The 23,426-nt window shown below is 42.6% G+C and overlaps 1 protein-coding gene across 6 annotated transcripts in view; it reads right to left on the bottom strand.

The window, feature by feature from the left end:
• The window catches only part of LOC102373889 (core histone macro-H2A.2), a 42,639-nt gene that overhangs the window by 12,134 nt on the left and 7,079 nt on the right, over positions 1–23,426 (bottom strand). For 5 of the 6 annotated variants that reach the window (XM_025203543.1, XM_025203544.1, XM_025203547.1 and 2 more), the window contains exons 2-6: positions 21,345–21,581; positions 11,614–11,720; positions 5,651–5,848; positions 3,532–3,642; positions 564–663 (exon numbers count right to left, since the gene is read on the bottom strand). In XM_025203543.1, coding sequence (XP_025059328.1) covers positions 564–663; positions 3,532–3,642; positions 5,651–5,848; positions 11,614–11,720; positions 21,345–21,516 — 688 coding nt within the window. In that variant the 5' untranslated portion in view covers positions 21,517–21,581. The remainder of the gene's footprint in view (positions 1–563; positions 664–3,531; positions 3,643–5,650; positions 5,849–11,613; positions 11,721–21,344; positions 21,582–23,426) is intronic. The other variant, XM_025203545.1, reaches the window with a different exon arrangement.

Genomic DNA, 23,426 nt, shown 5'->3' on the forward strand with positions numbered 1-23,426 from the left:
AGGGCTTCTGGGGGCTTGTGACAGCCCCCCATGCAGTGCGGGGCAGTGGGGATCGCACCCCCTGCCTGGCAGCAGCTGGTGAATGGAGGCTTTTTTCCCCACAAAGAGCTGGGACGGGCAGGGGATGGGGCCTGTGTGATTCGGAGATTCGGCCAATTCAGCCGCAGCTGAATCAGATTCGGCCAAATCAAATTGGGACAGGGATTCAGATCGCCGAATTGAATCGCTGCCCCACAAATCAGATGAATTCAAAGCGAATACTAGCTGCTTCGCACAGGCCTAGAGGCTATTGCTCAATTTCAGCCTGCTTTTCAGGACTTTGAAGGAGTGCTTTAAGCTAGAAGTTGGCAGTCTATGGCTTGATCTGGGTGGTAGGGGAGTTGGGGGCACCTGGGAACTTTAGTGGCATGTGGTAAGTGGGCAAAGGGAGTGGCAGAGTTACAAGAGGTGGCCTGTTTTTGGGCCAAGCTGCATTACTTTGACCTGCTGTTTTTAAACGTTTGCCAACCCTTGCCCAAAGTGATTCCAACTTCAGTTCTTTCATGCTTCCAAAGCAGCCTTACCTATTTCTTCTTTGAGATCTATTTCAGCAGTTGTTGGGTGAACAATGCCTTCTACTTTCATAGAACCAATATCGCTGATGTCACTCTGTGTCAGAGAAAGCTGTAAGATATTGATGAATGAAGAAAGAAATAAAAATTAAAATCTGAATTGTAAGATCATTTTCAAGCCAAATTATTAAAACAGACCACTGACAGACCTAACTTTCAAGAATCATTCATTGCATTGTAATGAAGTTGCCTGCTTTCAGCATTTAAATTTCAGTTTTATGCATGCTTCCTCTTATACCAGTTGGATTATATTATGAAATTCCTGTAACCTGAATGGACACCACAGAGAAAACTACTGTTGCAAAAAGTCTATTCTAGCATCAGAGCTTGGCTACTGTTACTGTTAAGAAAAACATCCTTCTGCTCTAGAATGAGAAAATGCTGATTTTTTTTTTTTTAGAACCAATGGTGGTTTTTGGTTCAAGAGAAAAACAAAACGGACAAAAGATGTTTTCCTTTCCTTTTCAATTTATGCCCCAATCAGAAACTGTAGAAGCAAAGTATGAAGATAGGCTATCCTGATGTAAGCAGGTCTGTTTCTACTCAAGGAATTTCTTTTCTCTTTCATCTCGGAGCCTGTGTAGAAATGAGAGAGAATACTTCCTCATCCAGCCACCAATCAGGGGACTGTAAACAGCCAAAAAATCTGAAGACTTAATAAGCTCTAAAAGGCTGTTCTCCAAGCTTTGTACCCTTTAACCTCTCTTTTTTTCACTCCTACCAACAAGAGACAGAGGAGAAAAATATTAAGAACATTTAAAAAAATAATACAATTTTGTAAACCCCAGGAAATCATCATTTGTATATATTCAGTGGAGCTTGCTGCAAGCTTGCTCTTAACTTCTGGATAAAGCACAATGGAGTCTCCTGCTACTGCTGCAAAAAGGCCCTTTGCAGAAAGATTCATAGCTTTAATAATGCTGATTGTGCATATCAAAATAGTATGACCAACAGGAATTAATCTACCAAAAGTGAATTACCCAATTTGTGCTGGAGTATTTCTTCACATTAATTGAACGTGTGTATACATCCTCTGTGTAGAACAGGTGCAGAGGATTGGATGCACTAGGATGTAGAGGAATACAGATTCTGTTTCATGAGAGGAGATTAAAAGAGCTTCATGTGCTTAGCTTGATACATTTATGAGAGAGAGAGATTGTAGGATAGGGACATTTATGGAGCATGTAATAATTGGCTTTGGGCATTTGGGTACCAGCCCATCTATTTCGCTTGACTTTGTGTTAATAACTCTGTGCACCTCACAATTATTATTCTGAACTAGGTGTATTACTTAACCTGGGAGGAAGGTGTACAGCAGTCCTTCCCTACTTACAGAGTAGCCGAGAGGCTGCAGGAAGTAATTTCTAACAGAACTGGGAACAAGTACCAGCAGCCTCACCAAACAGACTCAAGACTCATCCCTTTAGTCATGTAACTGTTCTGACGCTACCTGCTATATAGATTAATTTTGGTATGTGGTCTGTAAAATGGGGATCCTCCTGGATGTGCTAAAGTAGGAGCTTAGCAGGTTCTGGGGAACCAAAAGGACTGGGACCAATAAGGCCCAGTTGCTGGCACATCAAACCAAAAGGGCACTGGAGTACTAAAGGGGAGGTGAGCAGGGAAGCTAGAGGTTTGGTGCATATGCAATAATCTTTCATACTCTATATATGCCTAAGGACTCGGGTCAATCACCTGAGATGCGATGTTCAGGTACACTAATGGTGCTGATCTCAAATGGTGTTAGTGTCAAAGAGGGTTGACAAAGCATAGCATAGCGCTAGCAAGTAAAGACCTTGTTACACATAGCACTTAGCACATGTTAATTACACTTAAAATCCTAGCATCTGATCCTTCAAGCAGTAAAACACGTGCTGAGTGGCATCATAGCATAGCAAAGTCAGGACTTTTCTGGCAAGGAGCATCTCCAGATCGTATTAGCTAATGTGTTGTCTCTTCCATGGAGGTAATATGATCAGGAGGCTGCAGTGTGGTTTGGGGGCTGGGAGCAACAGCCGTTTGTTGCTCTCAGCCCCTCGCACTGCACCAGAGCCTGAAAAACAGCTGTTTGTCACTCCCAGCACAGCACAGCACAGCACAGCACAGCACAGCACAGCCTTCAAGAGCTCTGGTGCTTAGGATGTACTTTATTTAGACCACAGTATTACCATGCAACTGCTCAGAAAACTTTCTAACTCATAGTAATGCTTAATACAATCTAAATAAAACACATCATAAGTATAACGTGCAACAAGACTCTACATCTTGTAAATGATTCTGAAATGTATCTAGATCAGACAATTACTACACAAGAAATTTGAAGTAGTTTCATATAAAGTACATTATTCCAGAAGAGTCTACCTTTAAAATGAAAAAAACACAGAACTATCTCCATAATTATATCTGTAAAACATTATATGCTATTTTTCAAATGAAATTACTGTCAGAGGGTAAAGAAGGGGAAAAATCAGTTTGAAACAAGAAATAAAAAGACGTATTAGAGAATGTTGTCAGAGGGCATGGAGAAACTGAAATCTTGTTAGAATGATTTTATAAACCTAGGTATTCAAACTGTTCTAGAAATTGTTCTACCTAGAATAAAAGCAACATGCCTGAGCCTTAGCTAAACGCAAAAAAACCCAAAGACAGCTACACCTCAAGACCTAAATCATTATTTTATTCTCAACAGGAAGAAACAATGTCCATTCTTAATTTTAAAAATCTTTAGTCTCCAGACAGAGTTTATGAGGCGTGATCCAAAAGCTACTGGAGTAAACTGAGTCAGAAGTCTAGAACAACTGAGATGGAACGTTACGAAGGTTCTGCGTTAGTGGTGGATGCGAAGTATCTTTCTGTTGATGCTAGACTCCACTAATGTGATCACACTTTATTATATTACATATTCTGATTATTTTATTACCTTTTGTCCTGGCATGAGGCTCTTGGACGACAGAATGGTGAATCCATCCCCAGGTCCATCCTCGGATGTTGAATTTGATGCCCCTTCTTTTTCATTCTCCTTCTGTTTGTTCTGGTTGGGGGGGGAAGCAACCATCAGAACAAATCAGGAAAAAGTTGGTAAGTGTCATATTTCAGAAGGTGAAAGCAACAAATCTGACCTTTATAGGATAACACAGAATAGCATAGCTTTTTGGTAGCTCTGTAGTCCTACAGTGTTTCATTGTTTACCTAATACAAAAGGATTACTGGTTAAGGTGAAACATTACAGAGGTTTGTAATACTTTTGCGACTCAGCAGTATGCATACATGCCTATGTAGTTCATTGAGCGTTTTTGTAGTGTTTGCTTACTTTGGCCACTACGAAAGCAGATGCTGTACTATGAGTACTCAAACTAAAAGATATAGCTAAATGTACTAATTTAAAGAAATCTCATAGGAACTTCCTAATAAAGCAAATCAACAGAATGCCGATTAGCAGATTTGTGAAGCGTTCCATATTTAAACAAATGCTGCACAGTGGCAGCAATTAGTCTTGGTGGAAAGAGGGATAAAGAAGTGTAAGAGGGATAAGAGGTGGGTTAATGTGAATACCATATTTTATCAGATTATCTCACTCATACCCCAAAATTAGCCTTTCAAAACTGGGGTGGCCTGTCAACCCACTCTTTTTTTAATGGGTTGATGTTCCACTAATCTATTCTTTGTAAATGTTGCTGTCTGTTAGCTACTCCTGGTCTCTCTTCTCCTATTTCACAGCCCTGAAGACCATGTTTAGCTCTTTTCAAAATCCATGGGTGTATACCCATGGAGTCCAATCTTCAGCAGCAGCTACAGTTTCAATTTGTGGCTGAGCAACCAAGATCTGCTAACAATTCAGCTGTGAAAGGGATAAAACTGTAGCTTTTGCCAGAGTAGGAATGGGAGGGTGAGTGAGCTGAGCAGTAGGCAATGTCCCTACTCTATGCAGCCGTAACTCTGAAAAAAAATCTCTTTTTCTTCATTCTGTTTTCCCCAAAATAAAGCACATTTCTTATTTGGGGATGTGTGTATGCAAGAAAATATGGTAATTCTTATTAAGTAGTTTTACTTCCTTCTTAAAAGTGGTCTCTATATATTTCCATATTTGTGGTTGTCTAAAAATGTAATGCAAGCCCCTAGTAAAATGGGTTAAACTATTCTACTATAGTAAAGATTGTGCAACTGTTCTCCTAAAATAAGTATTGGAGCTAAGTGCCAAGTCAAGAAAATACTGCTGCAGGTATGAATGGAACTCTAGGTAGAAAATTAGTTTCCCTGCCTAAGATGGACACCCCACTTGATTGCATATTATCTATTATAGAAGGAGCTCTAAAACATTCAGGAAAAGGTGTTTTCTTTACACTGTCACCAAACACTTTAAAATTCTAAGTGATGAACAGTTTAGTCCTATCCAAACAAAATTGTGCAGATGTCTTAACACTGAGGGTTTGCATCCTCACAAAATTCTGGAATGAAAAAAATGAGACACATTCTCAGTTCCTTCTAACAAAAAGGAAAATTTAGGGTGAAGATACAGGAAAATCTTGGGATGGTAGAATGACAACATGTTTTGGTTGTCAAGTGGATAATGGTATACTTTGCTGATTCATTGTGGGGCTTTTGAGACTAGGATAAAAAAAAAATCAAGGGCGGTGAATGACAGGGTGTGTTTTAAATATTAGAGCAGCTTTTCCATGTAGCCGTTGTGAAGGCCTACTGATTTTATGGGTTTTCATGAAAGCACTATGTGGGGAAATGTGAATGAACTTACGAATTGTCCTTTGAAGCTCTAAAGGTTGTCTGTCACCACTTTGGAAGTTCCTTATAGAAATTATTTAATGACTCATTTCTCATTTGATTTTTAACATTTAGGGAGAAACTCCTGGACTATGTAATTCTCACTGATTATCATCCTCTCCCTGCCACTTCTGGTGGTCATAAGCAAATACCAGTCAAAAAAAGACAAAAGAAATGAAGACACCTGTTTTTTTTTCTTTTTCCCTTTGCCATTCTATCAGTCTCCCTTACCTCCTAAAACACCACTCTGGGCTCCTGCTTACCTTTTTGGGGGTCCAGGCTTTGGTGGCCTTTGCTTTCTTCCCACCCTTCTTGCTCGCCAAAGGTTTCCTTCCTCTCTTCTCAGGAGATGGGGAAAGAATCGTCTCAGATTTGCTTTTAGCACCACGTTTTTTGGCAAGGAGCTCTGGTTGAATTCTGGGTAGGACACCTCCACTTGCAATGGTCACTCCCTTTAGCAACTGCAGGGCAGTATAAAAAAGTATGACTTATTTATTCTAATCAGCATCCTTTACCCAATATTCTAGCACTCTTGCCTCAAGCTGCTGTTAATTGTATATAGTGAAATGCAACCATTAAGTGGCATATTTTAAATGCTTGTTTTGTACAGTAACTCTCACACCAACAGAATACTTCACAATAATTATTTAAAAGCATAGTTAAACGAATGGGTTTAAATTAAAGTATGCTGGCTAGGTCATAGAGAACTACAGACATAAGAAGAGCATTTAAGGAGGTCTCCATCATGTAGGCCTTATATTAAAAATACTCAGCTATACTTCTAGTTAGCAATCCAGTAACAGAGGAAGGCTAAAAAGGATATTTACATTGTAACTGGAGTTGTTTTTTTGTTTAAATGAGTTGTCTCCACGTATCTTACACTCTTGGCATATCCTGTGCACTCAAAATAGGAGTTTCTGGCCAGTGGTGCCACTGGGGCCAAGCATGGATCCCAAGTGTCCTGTACTTGTGCATCAAGGGCAGCCTGGGTTCAACTCCACTTCAGTTCATTGCCACCCCAGACTTTAATCAGTGGCAGAACTTTGAAGCAGGGCTATTTGTGTAGGGTATATATAGGGACAACACATCTCAAAAAAAACTCCAGATGCTGTACAGTTAATTAACTTGTTAGTGTGTATATTACGCTCCTGGTGACCCATATAAGCAGTGATGCAGGTATGAGTCTACCTAAACATGTGTTGTACATAGATCTGCTAAAAGAAGTGTCCTTTACGGAAGCTTCCAGTAATTTAAAGGGTTTAGTGAAGGTGTGTATGGAACACCACCTGGCTGGTTTGCAGATAAAAACAGTGCTTCTCAAAAAACAGCAGAGGCTGTTTGCACCCTGGTGGAATGGGCTGTAATATTACCTGGAGGAACTAATGCAGGTAATTCATAACATACTTTACTATTTCCCTAAACCCTTTAGATAATCTTTGAGCAGAAATAAGTTAGCCTTCTATTGTTTCAGAATAAAACAAAACTAGGTGGGGGGGGGAGTTCTGAAGGGCCTAGTTCAGACAATCGGCAAAAGCCCTACAGGTACTGAGAGAAACCAGCTTAGATTCTCACCGATTAGAATGTGATTTGCAAAAGTTGACTGGTAAATAAACAGTTTAAGAGGAAATCTGATGATACTTATGGCAATAATTTACGTTGTGGTCTTATCAAAATGGAAAAACGTGTAAAAGGTTTTATAATGGATGTTCATAGCTCCCTGTCCTAATATCTGAAGTAACTGCTTCAAGAAAGGTTTTTCCAGGTAAGTGTAACAAATAAAATAAAGGTTTGAGTAGGAGATCCACAATACTCAGAAGTACTACATTAAGGCCCTGGCTTGGAATAGTTCTTGTGTGAATGGAAATATTTTTGTAAAGCCCTCCAAATGGCTAAACATGGTGGAGTGAGGGGAAAACATTACCATATTTTCTTGCATACAACATACCCTGCCCTAGAATATAAAACACACCTTGTTTTTGAAAGGCAGAACAAAGGAAAAAAGATTTTTCCTTGTAGTAGGTAACTGAGTAGCAGCAGTTAGAGACCCGAGCCTACTCACTGTTCTACTCCTGGTAGATCACTGCAGATTTTACTTTTGGCTTTACCCAGTAAGTAGCAGAACCTGCTCTTATAGTCTTTCTCACATATAATGCACACTCTAATTTCCAGCGGCTTGTTTTGGGGGGAAAAGGTGCATGTTTTATGTGAGAAAACATGATGTATACCTCCTTATTGGAGGATAGTAGACATTAATAGGCATTAGCTTTACCTTCAGAGAAAAAATTGAAAGTCAAGATGTCTCCAGAAAGAGTATGTAATCCCAATTAGTAGGCATTTATGTCAATTTATGTTGTTCACATCAAACTGGATATCTCTTTTGCTTAGACAGGCTTGTGTGGTTGAATCTTTTATATTTTATGTATCTGAACAGGAAAAGAAAATGATTCTACTATCCATTCAGGAGTCATGCCATGAGATGTAAGGAAGATGGGTTTGGGTAGAGAATGGTTCTGTCATTCTAGGATATCAAGCCTGGAATTATGAGTTAAACATTTTAGAGGACAGCTCACTGAATCCGTTCCAAGTGCCAAAACTACCTCAGCCAATTGCTGTATCCTGTCTGTTCTTTCTGAAAACCTTGGTGAGTAGTGGAATCAGTAGATAACTGCACTAATGCAAAGGTACACTGAACAAAGAATTGATGCCTTCTTTTCTAGATGGTTTCACTGATCTATGGTAACAAATGCTTTGTTCTGTCTTCTATCTAGAGTAGGAATAATATCTATTCTGTTTTCTTTTATTCCAAGAATTTAAATTCCAGGAGTGAAATGTGATGCACAAATTCTTTAGGGTATAATGAGCATCATCCATTTTCACTTTGAATAAAACGAAGCTTTCAAAATACAGGATCATCCATTGGTGATTGAACTTCACTTAAGGTTTCCAAATAGTGGAGATCAGAAAGTCAGTCTTATGACCCTAGATCTTAAATGTGCACAGCAGTATCTGTAGCTTCTAGACTCGCTTGTAAATAGGTTCTTCCCACTAACTGCCCTTCAGACATTAGGGGTCTCAAGTCTTCCCTATGTTTCTGTGGCAATTTATCATCAAAATGTAAAACTTTACTGCAATATAGGCAATTATAACATTCAAATCAAGTCTGGTAATTTGAAATTATGTACTGTAAATCATGCAGAGGAATAACATGCAAGACTGAATGCATGTATTTGTTTTAGCTTTTTCAGCTGGACTTTTCTTAGATTGACAGCATCTACTGTTGTTATTCAGTGCTGCAACCAGTAAACAGCCTGGTACTGAGTACAAAGATAGATATTTTGTTTCCACAGACAGCATTTTAAATTAGTATGACTAATGATAGTGTCCACCAAATATTTTTTGCAAAATCCATTAAAGCTTCATTTATAAGAGCCACTCTTTCTGGCGTACAGATTTTGACAAGTCTCCTACACCTCTGCAAGTGAAATCTGGAGCTATTCAGCAATGTTTTTAATTAAGCCATGTAACCTTTTATATTCTTCTGGATAAAATGGTGTTGACGGGACTACTGCCTCATAGGCAGTGATGCCTAATAGCCTATTCTGGAGCTGTTCCTCCTTAGAAACATACTTTGAAAACTGAGGATTGTCCCGGGGCATCTGAGGTGGCATCAGTCTCTTCTTCTTACTAAAGAAGAACTTTAGCTGTAAGAGGGTTGGGGAGTGACCATAAGAAGCCCAAGGATTCTAGTACAATCATGCAGGTAGAGTATATGGATAGGAAGTTTATCCAAAAAAAAAGGGGGACCAAGGCATATATTTAACCTCATATCCTATAAGGTGTCTTTGAGGCCCCCAAGGAGTCTGACAGAGCCCTCCCGGGAGTGTGGGTGGGAGGCTGCTGCTGCCACCTGGGACTGGCACTGGGAGCTGAGCCCAGTGGAGGGAGGTGGAGTGCAGCCCCGGCACTGCGCTCCACCTCCCCCCACACCGGGCTCAGTTCCATGGGGCTGCAAGCCGCTGGGCACTGAGCCCGGTGAAGGGACGTGGAGCGCAGCCCCGGTGCTGCGCTCCATCTCCCTCCACCAGGCTCAGCACCAAGCGGCTTGCTGCCCAGTGGAGGGAAGTGGTGCACAGCACCAGGGCTGCCTCCCTCCACCAGGCTGAGTTCCCAGTGGCTCACAACCCTGTGGAACTCAGCCCAGTGGTGGGGGAGGTGGCATGCAGCGCTGGCTCTGCCTGCCTCCCGCCACTGGGCTGGGCTCCATGGGGCTGGTCGAGCCAATCAGAGTGTAGCCCCGTGTTGGGAGGTGGGCAGAGCTGGTGCTGTGCTCCCATTGGCTCTGCCAGCCCCACAGAGCGCAGCCCAGTGGCAGGAGACGGGGAGCACCAGGGGTGTGCTCCCTGCCGGGCTGAGCCACATGGGGCTGTGAAGCCACTCGGAGCGCAGCCCTGGCTCTCCCCTGCCTCCCACCACCTGGCTGGTGCTTTGAAACTTGAAATGGTTTGAGGCTGTTTCGAAGCCCTTTGTTTCATTTTCATTTCACTGTTTTGTGCTTGGAACGAGTTGAAACAGTGTTGAAACGAAACAGCTAGCGAAATTTTGTACAGCCCTAATAAGCAGTCCATGCTAGGAGGAGGCCAGAAGCAAGGAAATGGCAGATGGGCAAACTACAGTAATGTCATGTTTAGCTCAGGTATAAGTAAAGGAGACACTAGCTCTTCTAAAAGTTGGAAGGCAGAACTTTGATTCACGGACACCAGTATAGTGATGTGTACCTAGGGTACCGCATACCAGGGCTGCCAGAGTAATTGTACTTAGTACTGACACAGTACTGAAACAATCAATACTGAGGAAAGGACTGCAACTGGTGTCAAAATACTTGGTGCACCACTGACCTCAGAGGCTATAGCCTTAGTATCAGCCTGGCAATCACTCTTATCTAGAAAACAGCAAGCAACTGTGCTACCTTTGAACTTCCTGGTTTCCTGATTTAGTCTGTGGAGTCTTTCTTCAGAAGGACTGAATAAGTAATTCAGACTTCTTAGCAGAACCTTTGTGAAGTCATCTGCTTCTGATCTCAGACCAGGTTTAACCGGAATGGTCCTACCAGTGTCCCTTGAAGCCTGAACCTTGGGAATTGGAGTCCTGGAGCTAATGTAACCTAAGGTAGAGGGGAACATTCCATCCAATGGAATCAGTCAGACCCAACTCGAAGGAGACTAATAAAAAAAAAAAAATTTAAGTCACTATTTTTTACTTTTTAATGTTTCTTTGAAAAGAATTTACTCATGTCACACTGGGAATATGGGGATGTCCCTAAACAAAAGCACTATGAAGTACGCCCACATTTAATGTGAATGTCCATTATGAGGTGGCAGATATTTAAATCCAAGACGCTTAGGTTGTGATATTCCAAAATCCTGGTACTAGGAAGGATCCCACTAAGAAAAATTTAAATGGAACAAAATCTTCTAAAACTGTGCAGTAAAGAACTATGTTTTACCAAAATGATGCAAATGGGCAATCACCAGATAAATATAAGGCTAATACTAATATATGCCTATCTAAAGTTTAAATCAAAAAGAGACAGTTTGAGTACATGGACACCATGAACTCCATTCCAAAGGCAATTCAGTGAGCAGGAACTGATTGTCCATTGGACCCACCTTGCCCTTTGTGCTCTAGGTATGGTAATTCAGGAAGCATGTGTGGTCCCAGTAAACATTGCTGGCCAAAAGACTGATCTCTAGCACATAGGGCGCATTTGCACCAAGAGTGGAATACACGTATACACAAACACTTGGGGATAACCTATAAGTTATAAGCAACTATGTGGGATGGTGGCATATCCATACCTATCTATGGGGCTACTGAAAGAGTGGTCCCTGAAGGACAGCCAGTAAAATCTTTCCCACAAAGTCAGCTATGAATTCACATAGCATCTGAAAACCCTTTTTAAAAAATGGGAACTTGAGCATCCATATCTCTTGACAGAACATGCAGCTTGGCCATTAAGACATAAAGAAAAGGGGTACCTAGTGCTCTTTTCCACTCCCTATGTGAATAAAAACCCAACACACAATGACACTTTTGTCTTTATGCTGGTAGATGGATTCTTGTTTCATTTGCTGTTGTGATAGCCATTCTGGTCTCATCCAAATTCAGACTGGAGTGTTTGAACTACACTGTGTGGAGAAGTCCATACACTAAAATATTGAAAGCATACCTGGTTCAACTCCTCATCATTAGCAACTGCCAGGAGGATGTGTCTGGGGGCAATTCTTCCCTTTTTGTTGTCTCTTGCTGCATTTCCTGCTAGTTCTAGTATTTCAGCTGCAAATGCATTAGAGTAAAAATCAGAAACAGAATAGCAAATCTACATTTAGATCTACTTTTAATCCACTTGAAGGCCCATTTATATTTCCAGAGTGGCATAAAGTGACCTTAGTACCAATGAAAATCAGGCTAAAATGACCATTTATTAAAAGATTATATTAAAATTTATATACAATCTTCCACTCTTCCAACATCTTCTCAAAATTAACGCTTTATACATTTTTACAAAATAATACCTTACCCTTCCTATTTCTTCCAAAGGATAAGCACTGTACAAAATAGCATGCCAAAAAATTGTTCATGTAATTCTGTATTGTTTTTACAAATCTCAAGTTGAAATGCCCTTTCAAAAATAAGCATACAAAATAAACATTAGCAATCCAAAATTGACCATGTAAACCCACAATACTAAAGCAGGATGAGCATGTAACAAAAATCCCTTGAATCTAGGAAAGAACATTTAGACACAGCAGGAAGGATTCTCAGAACTAAATAAATAAGAATATTGATGATAAACACTGGGTTCATCTACATGTGCAATTAATGGGTAGGTCTTTGTGCAAATATTAATGCAAAGCAATAAGCTATGTAGCTTATTGCTCTGGAGTTCATTGCTCCGAGCATGCCATTTGCACGTGCACCCAGGACCACAGCACATTGAGCCAGGTCATAGCAGCCTTGGTTGGAAGGGGATCCCAGGGGTCAGCCTGCCAGTCTGGGGGTGCTCTCTCCAGCTCAGCATCTTGTGGAATGGCTGACTGGGGTATGAGGGTGCTTCAGTGTCAGGCTAGCTGGTAGGCAACTCCCACACTAAAGCACTCTTGTACGCCAGCCAGCCAGGGCAGTGTCTACGTGTGTGCTGCTAGGGGGTAAATTAGTTTACTCCAGCCTAATAGGGGCGCATGTGCAGAGGCGCAACATTTACTGTGCAGCTAATTAGTCTACTGTGCAGTAAATGTCTTATGTAGACGTGCCCAATGCAAAGCAATAAACTTTGGAGCAGTTTGAACCAGAGTAAACTACTTCCGGGTGCAGCATCTACATGTACACCCAGGACAGCAGCAATCTGAGCTGAGGCAAAGCAGGCCCAGGCTGGCACAGGGTATGAGAGGTCAGCCCTGGGCTCTGGGTGGTGACACTGGGCAGCAGAGAGGCTGGCTGGGGCAAAAGGGTGCTAAAACTGTAGAGCCGTGCAGCTAGGCAGCAGGCAGTAGTATGGCCTCCAGCTGGCTGGGCACAATTTATGCCCACAGTCAGGATCTACACCTGCATTTAACTGCAGTAAGTTATTCCAGGATAAGATAGTCCTGTCACCGACAGTACTGAGGCTTTAATTAGTTTAGTGCAACCTAATAATGTCACAAATAATTAGTCTACTCCGTAGTTAAGTGCATGTGTAGACATGACCACTGAGGCTTATTTGTAGGGTTATGTTGAAGATCAGAGAAATAGAATAGGAAGGACTGGGCCTTGACACACCAGCGTGAAGCTCTGTTTGAGAACAGGACATAATACTATGGTTTAAATGCAGTAGGCAATTTTAAAGATTCTGAGTGCATTCACTGTTAGTTGTGAATTCCTTTTAGAGACTACTGGAACTGAATGTCAAGGCATGGGGCTCTTTATCTGGGTATTTTTTGTTCAAAGCAAGCATAAGAATGATACCAAAACATTTCCTCATTTTCAGTGTCCAATTTTTCCTTCCTTTTGTGCTTTTTACATGAAATAACAGCAAGTCAAAAACCTACAATTGTATCAGTTCTCCAGAGGCTGCATTCTATTCTTTCCTTATAAACAAAAGTAACTAACTTGAGAGAGAAGGCTGAGAGGTGACCTAGTGGCTGTTTACAAACTCACCACGGTAGGACCAGCGAGAATTGGGTGAGGCTCTGTTCCCCTAGGCACCACCTGGGGTTACTAGGAATAATGATCACAAATTGTTAGAGAGAAGGTTCAGGCTGGACATCAGGAGACATTATTTTACAGTTAGGGCTGCCAGGCTCTGGAATGGGCTCCCAAGTGAGGTGGTGCTCTCTCCTACCTTGGGGGTCTTCAAGAGGAGGCTGGACAGATATTTGGCTGGGGTGATATGACCCTGGCACCTGTTCCTGTCCGGGGCAGGGGGTCGGACCTGATGATCTCTTTAGGTCCCTTCTGACCCTAAGTACTATGATACTGTGATTGACAAATACAAAGACTTCCAAGGAAAACCCAGCTGAAATAGACAAAAAAGCTAGCTGACTAAAATCCAAGGCCATCAGCAAAGGGCCTCTCAGTTCATGGGTGAAATACAGGTTTTCAATTTTCATTAACTCAGTTAAAATTGCAAACCTGTCCTCCAATTTTTACTTCTATTAACTATATAAAATTAACTCTGAGCAGCAAAATATGGATGCTAAAGCTGAAAAGTTATTCTTTGGTGGTATTAGCAATACACTATATAAAATGTTTAGCAACTGTTTAAAATACAAACTAGTCGACGTGCAAAAATAAAAGATTGGAAGAACCTTATTAGGATTACAAAGTCAAGTATGAATGAGGCTGGGGGCCTGCGAAGAAATAGTATGAGATGAAATAATTAGAAAATGTATCTTAACACATGCAGGGGGATGTGGATTAAGATTGCACAAGCAGCTTTATTTCTGGTATTGCCCAACTTCGGGGCATTTGACTTTCCAACCTGTATAACGTTCTTTTAATGCAGATTTGTATGTGTAATTTCCTAAGGTTTTAAAAAAAGTTAATTGACACATTTTTTCTGTATTATGTCATATTAATGCCCACTGGCCATCAGCAGGGCGTGAACCATTAGATTCACCAAGCAGACTCTCTGCCACATTAGCTAATGGAGTAAGTAATAACAATAGGAGGTTGTCCACTACATTGATCAACAGTAAAAGAGACAGTCTTTGCAACTAGATGTCACAGATATGTGCTAACAGGAGAATGGTGAAAGTCCAGAAAGAGAAGCTACTTACCTATTCAGTAATGCATTCTTTCAATTGTGTTATTCATACATACATTCTGGTAATGTGTATGTGTACCCGACGCACTCAAATTCATAGGCTCTTGGCTAGCATTGTGCATATAGTGTACCCCTTAATGTCTTCATGCCTCATATTAAGGGCAAAAAAAGTGCAGGGTACTGTAACCACCATTCTGTTTCCTCCAAACTACAGAATCTTAGAGGGTAAAAGCCCCAAGCAGAGGGGATAGAAGATGGGTCAGGGATATATGCATATGGTACAGGTAGGTAAACTCACTGATTCATTCATACAATTATCCGCATATACATTACGTACAGATATACATATAGATCCATGTATACATTATTGCTTCCAAGCAGTGAACAAATAGAATAGAGGTGGGAGCTTAAGAGTTTTAAGAAAATAAAGATTGTAGAACTTCACAAAATGCAGCATCTGATCTAGAAGCTTCAGTAATTATCTAATTCCTTATGAACATAGGAATGTAATCCAACAAGACCGCTTTCTATGTTTCTCCCAGAATCATTTCTCAAGATGTTGCTGAAGCTACAGTGAACACTGAAAGTGATAGGGTGATTCAGTTTAGCTAACTTGTGTAACATGATTTCAAACAGAAGTCCACCTTGACAGGCTCTAACACGATATGGCTGTGCTTTCATCTTCTTGGAACAGTCTGAGTAAAGACTTAAACAGTTTTGTTCTTTGTAGATAAAATGCCAAAGAAGATCTGACATTTAAGGTTGAAGAGAAGCCTTCAACTTGGACACATGAGGGTTAGAAAATAAACACAGGTGTGCTGGATCAAATTAACCTCTAACTAAAGTCAGCAAGAACTAGGATGTGCCTTCAGGGATAGAAGATGGTAAAAGAAAGGCTGGCCATCCAGTGCTTGGAACTCCCCTGCCCTCCTTGCAGAGTTAAATGTAAATAATTTTTTAATTTTCACTAATAAGACATGAGCCAAAATAGACAGCCCACGAGAGCTCAGAGTTCCAAGCTGCGGTCCCGATATGGGATGGAGCAGTAGGAAGGGTGCGTGGTGACCAGGGCAGCAGCCCTGGGAACCACCTTTGTGGGGGGAGGAGATTAGGGTTGTACGAAATTTCGCTGGGTGTTTCATTTCGAAGCTGTTTGGATGCATTTTGAGCTTGAAACAGCGAAAGTGAAACAAAACAAAAGGCTTCAAAACAGCTTTGAAACAAAATAAGGGCACTTGGAATGTTTCAAAAGTTTCAAAACATTTTGAGTTTTGAAGCTGGGCTTACTTGGCTTCAGCACCGGCTCCAAGTAGCAACAGCAGCTTCCTGTTACCCAGCGCACAGATCCGGGGGCTCGCACCCCCGGGAGGGCTGTGGGGATGTGCCGGACTGTTCCCGGGGGTGTGAGCCCCTGGATCTGTGCGCTGGATGACAGGAGGCTGCCACTGCCACCTGGGACCAGTGGCAGCAGCAATCTTTCCCAGCACAGGGTGTGGGCCATGCCCAGTGCTGGTCCCAGGTGGCAGCCTCAGCCTCCTGTCATCTGGTGCAGAACAGGAGGCTGGCACCCCCAGGAGGAGTCTGGCATAGCCCAGCAGCCCTCCCCAGGGTGCAAGTCCCCGGATCCGCGCCCTGGTGAGAGGAAGCTTGGCCTACTTTTCTCACCTGGGACCAGTGCCCCCCGCTCGCCTCCCTGCCCAGCTGCAGCCCCTCTGCACATTCCCCTCCTGGCTGCAGCCCCCCACAGCTTAACAGCATCAGCAGCCAAGCTCTTGGCCCCCTGCACAGCAGGAGGCAGCACAGCTCAGTCCCAGCCACCAGGTATCCGCTGCCTCTGCCATAGCAATTTTCATCCAAATCAGGCAAGAAATGACAAAGTTTTAGGCATTTTTATTGCACCTGTCTGGCCTCTTGTAGGCACTCTCTTGCCACTTTGGAATGTGTACCCAGTGCCAGCTGCAGGGTATGTTCCTGTGGCCTTAACGTCAGGCCACATTCACCCTGAAGGAGGCCCCGATACTCACCTACCGTGACTTGATCTTTCTCTTCAGTGGTGGGGCTCCTTCTAGCTCCTTGCTGACCAGGTGCTACCCTTAGCGGGTGTTCTTGGGGCTCCACCTCCCCTATACCTCAGCCACGCACCAGTCCTCAGGCTGGCCAGATGATGTCTTCGCTTGTCTCCTTTTCCCCCTGCTTGTCTCCTGGCCTCCTCCTGATCTGTGGAGGTCATCCGTGACCCCTCTCCCTGCCTCAGGATAACTCAAAACAAAATTAAAACACAAAAGGAAAGGTTGGGATACAGGGCCTCAGCCCACCCCACTCATGGGTCTGGTGTCTGTAGGTCCAAGGTCCCTTGACGCAGTTCTCCCTGGCCTGGTTGCACTGCTGGGCCGCTGTGGTGCCTCCTTCAGTTGATCCCAGGACCCCCGTCGGGTTCTGGTCAGGATTCCCTCTGGGCTGCCGATGCAGCCTGTGTGTAGTTCGGAGAGCAGCTTTGCTGTCTGGCTCTGGTGGTGCTCCCCCGGCCATTTCCTGCCCACCAGCTTTTAAATTGGCTGGGTAGTGGTTTTTGATGATGTCATCCGCCTGCGCCATCCCCAGCTGGTAATAAAAATGGCTAACGAACTGTAAGGGCGGTTCATCTCAGTGTGGCTCCGCTTCTTCTAAAAAAGGTAAGTTTGCCCTGTCCTCAGGGCTTTTCTCTTTCTTCCCAAGGCTGGCTGGCCCTGCCTCGGGTCCTGCCATGGGAGGGGGCTTGCGTCCCCCTGGGACATTCATGATTCCCCATTATAGCCTATGGGCGAAATGTCAAAACTCACTGAAACAGCGAAACAGTTCCGACGAAATGGGACAGTGCTTCGAAACGAAACGACAAAATCAAACACTATCCCTTCAGAATGGCAAAATGGACATCAAAATGAAACGGTGTTTCACACAGCCCTACAGAAGACAGACAGGGCAGGAGGCGCAAAAGTAGCCACTACTGCAAGTAGCGTGGCAGGAGCTGGCACTGCCCCATGCATTGTGGCTGCCGTGGGCAAAGAACTGCCCTGTTACATCCCTAGGATGGGATCTCTAATATATAGAAACATCTTTGCAGAGCTTTTCAAAACCTCAGTTAGAGCTGGGTGATTACTGTGGATGGTGTGGAGAAAGAGCTGCCAGATGGACTTTGAATGCACTAAGTAACAAAATTGTTAGTTTCAAATATAGCAAATAGTATAAGTATTGGGAGTTGGGGATTTTTTACATCAACAGGAAAATCTTGTCCACCTTGCCAGGTAAGCCTGTCTCACAGAACTTCTCCTTCTGCTCATTAAAATATTCTGGACAGGTGCAGAACAATTCAAGCCAGCAGTCAAGCAATGGGATGAAAGGACTTCTTATTCAGGTGCAAGATTTTCTGTTTTGTTTTATGATAAAAAATCTGAAAGCAGAGGCAGGCATCTTTGGCTGGCAGACCTGCTGATTCATATTATCTGGGAAACAAAACTACCTAAGGCAGGCAGAGCAATCTGTCAGTTTAGCCAAGTCCTATCTGAACTTGTGTTGCATGCTTAGTGGGACCAGTGATTGATTAGGCACACCTGAAGACTCCTGCTAAGATGTTAGACAGGTAACCTTGGTTCCTGCCTCCTCTTGACTTTAAGTCCGACAATTCTTGTTGCACTGTGTTGCAAATAAGTCTACCTGAGAATGATCTCATTTGGAAAAAGTGGTCCACATGATCAAGTCTTTAGTCTCTCACTCATAAAAAAGAAATCATTCCAGCTCTGTTTGCTATACTAAGGAAATATGGTACTAGGTAAACCAGTTCTTTAATCTGATTACTTCTTGACATTGCAGGATGGTCTTGCCCTCCTTTGACTGTCAAGGCAGAACACAATGGCTTGTATGACTGTCATTACCTGGACAAACTGCCTTGTGATGGAGAAAGTACTTGCTAGCTTTGTATAACACCCAGGTTTCTAGAAGAGTGATATGTACTAATGCTTTGCCTGATTTCACTGTCATTGCACCTTCAGGCCAACCAATAAGTGTTCTCCATCTAATAGTTTTGGACAGGAGGACTCTTTTACAGACAGTTCAAGGTTTTCTCCTACATTCAGGAAGTATAAATTATCCTGCTCTTGGGCAGGAGTTGGACTAGATGACTTCTCATGGTCCCATCCAGTCCTATTTTATATGACTAAGATTGTATAACAGTATGAATAGAGGCACATGAAAGGACCTATCCAAATGAGGTTTGATAGGGACATGTACCAACTGTAGCCAGTATAGGTGCAACGATAAAGTTTTTTTTTGCCAATACTGATGGACGATTATTAATCAGCCATATCAGCTGATACTGATCTGATTGCCAGTATGCAGCCTGGCAGCTTGGAGAGCAGCGTCTGGTGGGAGAGGTAAGGGGCGTGGGGGGAGCAGATCGAGGCCCCCATGGTGAGTGAGGGAGTAGGGCTGGGCAGGGGCAAAGAGGGGTGCAGGCCGGAGCTGTGGGCAGCTTGTCTTGGGGGCGGCTCCTGCTCCTGTGTGCACCCCCAGGGGAGGCATGAGGGCATGTGGCCCCCAGATTTGTTCATGGGGTGAGGACAGGCTGCAGGCTGGGGCCAAGGGCTGTGGGAGCCTCTTCCCGGTTAGGGAGGCTGCGCTTGGGGTGGGTCAGAGAAGGGGGGATGGCAGTGGCGCTGGGAGGGGGGGCTACAGTCACCCCAAAATTCACCGTAGCCCCCACTCCCAGCATCGCCACCTGCCTCAAGCACAGCCCTGGCCCAGCTGCTCCCCACTTGGAAGAGACTGGCACTGCCCCCCCAGCCTCAGTGGGCAGCCCACCCTCACCCCATGCACAAATCTGGGGGGCGCATGCCCCCATGCCTCCCCCAGGGGTGCATGCAGTGGAAGGAGCTGCCCCCCACAATTCCCGCACCTCCTGGATGTGCCTCTCGTTGCTCTGTTCCACCCCCACTCCTCCTCAGCTGGACAGTGCTTATGCATGCCCCACCCCCCCATGCCCCTTCCCTCTCCCCACCTCTTCCCTACCCCACAGGCTTACCAGCCAGATGCTCCTTTCCAAGCTACCAGGCTGCATTCCTGGCCATGCCCATACTGCAGCTGCACATGTGCACACAGCATTTATCTGTGATATTATCAGCCACATCAGCAAAAAAAGGCCGACTGCCAATGTCAATTTTCCTTTTATTGGTGCCAATATGATATAGCCTGATATATCTGTGCACCTCTGGTAGCCAGTCCTACATGCTCCAAAGGTGTAGTCTGGCATTTGTGCCACAAAGATGCATGAAGCCATGTGTCCTAAGATAGCAAATCAATCCTTACTGTGGTAGCTGGATTTGACTGCAATTGCACTATCAGGGCACTTAAGTTCTTAAATCTGTCTTGAGATAGGTAAATTGTGGACCCGGTGAAGTTCAGGACCATTGCTGAGTCTCTGGGTAGGAACCAAGTTGGACTTTTTGCTTGCTGACTTTCTAACTTTTGCAGACTGTGTTTAACTCTAGCTAAAAATATTAAGTCAGGTGTGGAAACATTAACACAAGTGAACATTTACTCAGGTGGAAAATAACTTTCAGAGAGGCACTGGATGCACTGTCAAGATGCTCAAGAAGGCTTGATTTTGTTTTATGACTCTGAAAGAGCTGTTCAATTAATTCTACTGATTACAGGACTAAAGAAGCATCTTTTGATTATTTTTCCCAAGTCTGATATGTTTTTAATGCACAATATATGAAATAGTAAATGAATGCACATTCCAATACAGTTAGATTTGTTTCTGCTTTAATCTTATACTGAGTAATATAGCTCTAGGCCCCTGACATATTAGTAAAGCTTCTAGTTTCTTTTTACCTGAAGAAAAATATATGTTGCATTATATGTAATGGTGCACCTCACTATCTGCAACCTTTTTTTAAAATCCTAGATCTACCTCTGACAAATATACATGTTTTGACTTGTAATTTGAACCTGAATCCACTACTCAACAAGTGCTACCACATTTGCTGAGGTGCTCTTTTGTAAAGCAGACAAATTTCCTTTTGAGAGGATAAATTAAGGCTAATTCTTATAAACATAAGAGGGTTTGGATTTAAATATCACAGGACAAAAGTTAATTTCATAGCAGCAGCACGCATAATGTCCATTTTGTAGCAAAAGGTGAACTTTACATATCAACAAGGTTAAAATACATGCAATATAGTTAAGTGGGATTCCTTTGGCCATCCAAAAAACACAAAGAGAATGTGGTATATAATTTAACTTGAAAATACTATGTAAATGAGAGGTACATTCTTTTTTTTTCTCTTCTGCTCTGCATATCCAACTATTTCCCCTTGAATTAAAAAGGACTGGATGCCACTACCTTTTTAGCTCATCGGCATTTCTAGATCAAGCAGAGATCACTGCAAAGCAATAAAAAACAATCCTTCCATTTAGGGATTGAGTATGGTACATCTGCAATATTATCATCTCCTGTTGCTCCATGAAGAGAGTAAATCCACTTCAGCCCATGAAGTGCATGTCAGTATACTTTTTACACTTACAGAGCCTAATTTTCAGAGCTGCAGAGCACCTGATTGTCTCATGGACTTCAATTAGTGCTGTACATGATCAGTATTTTAAAAATCAGGCTCTTAGTTTACCTGCTAGATATTCTATGACAGCCGCCATGTAGACTGGTGCTCCCATACCTATCCGGTACTTGAATGTTCCTTTCTTTAAGTAGCGCATCATCCTCCCCACTGGGAAAATAACACCTGCCCTGGTGGAGCGTGACATCTTGGACATTTTCTTTTTCCCACTTCGGCCCGACATCTTGCTGCTGTATACCTTTCAACTTGCTGACAGACTGTTCTTATTCACGTACACCAACCCAAAAGCTGCAAGAGAAAAAAAGACAGGACTGATGGTGGGTATAGTCGAAAGAGTCATAGAAGATCTGTAGAACAAAATCAGAATAGATTTCCTTGTGCATGGAGAAGGAAAAATCCAACATAACAGAGCCATTGATCTGGCCTGGATGAATATAAATATTAAAGCAGAAGCATGAGTTATCAAATAGCAGACAATTTGAGCATTTACAATAGTATAATCTATGTTATTCTGAAAATATAATATGATATAAACAGCTCAGGAAGAGCAGTTTGGGGAATTTAAAAAAAGTGCATGTTAACTGAATATCATAATATCTAAACAAGGGTCTTGGTATTCAAGGGATCTGTAAGTTTGTTTGTCTGTTGAATATAGTAGGTGATGCTTCTGCTATTGAAAGATTCTTTTCCTGCTAAACTTGAGAATTGTTTTACAAAGTCATGGGAATCTTTTCAGCAAAGCATAGTGAGAGTGAGGCATTTGACTCTCACCATTACTTTAAAAATGTATATTGAATTCTCCCTAATAAGATAAATAAAAAATATACAATTGATATTTGAAGAACTCTGAGGTTGCAACGTTAAACAGTAAAAATTTTAAGAAATGTCAGAAGCCAGTTTGCAGTGTAACCTTAATGTGGCTGCCTTACATACATGCATTCTTACACAGTCTTTCATGACATAAACGCATCTTTTACCCCATGGGGCCCCTGCTCACTCAATGTGCAAAAAAGATAGTACTCAATGGCTGCATCTCTGTGAAATGCTGACAGTGCAGCTGCTACTGTGCAGTCATTTAGTACTTGTATAAATGAATACTAAATGACTACACAGTAACCCGATTAACTGCAGTAGCACCTCCAAACAGCTTTACTGTGACGCTGACTGCACAGCAGCCCAAGACTACTGTGCAGTAGTGTTGTGTCACGGTTTCTGCCACACAATGCTATAGCACAGTAGTCTCGGGCTACTGCGCAGTCAGCGTCTCATGTAGACATGGCCAATGAGTAGTAATTCAAAATTTTCTATCCCTATCAGTATGTACTCACATGCCTTAATTCTTGCACAACAGCCAAAACTTACATCGAATAAGAATTTACTTTTCATGGGCTTTTAATGACACTCATCACTGTTGCAGTAATAAATCTATTTTCAAAACCTCCTACTTGTTAGATGATGAAATAACATCATAGCCATTTTACAGGTGGCTAGCTGTGGCACAGAGAGATTGAGGCCTTTATTGTTTAAAGCATTCAGCAACTTTGCCTGATCCACCACTAAACCTAGAAGGATCTAGATAATTCTCTAGGGCACATCTACACGTGCAATTAATGTGACTTAATTTATTGTGCTGCAATTTGCACCAGAGTAAACTAATCTAGGCACAACGTCTAAACGTAAGCCCAATGACAGAAGCAAACTGAGCCAAAGTGGAGCAATTTAGGCTTGGCAGCAGGCAGGAACCTAATTGTGGGGCATGTGTAGATGGTGATGCTTTACTGCAGAGCAAATTAGTCTATTCCATAGAAAAGTGCACATGTAGATGTACCCCCTAGAGATGTATAAAGCTTTCCTCAATTCTACATGGGAGAGTGAAGGTCACCTGCAAGAGACTCTATTTTTACCTGTATGTTTTGCAAATGGAGTATATATAGTAGGTTCAGCTTCAGATAAGAGAAAGCAGGGGACCTATCTGGGCCAACTCACCCCTCCCCCCACCTTATTCTGCTGCTGCTGCTTTATAAATGGAACTCGAAGACAAATATATAATAGTGTTCAGAACCATGTTATGTCTTTCTTCATATCTTGCTGATGCTGCTAAGCAGTTACAGGGCTCAGCCACCATTGATCTGG

Source organism: Alligator sinensis, unplaced genomic scaffold (genome assembly GCF_000455745.1).
Source record: "Alligator sinensis unplaced genomic scaffold, ASM45574v1 scaffold546_1, whole genome shotgun sequence".
NCBI classification, from domain to species: Eukaryota; Metazoa; Chordata; order Crocodylia; family Alligatoridae; genus Alligator; species Alligator sinensis.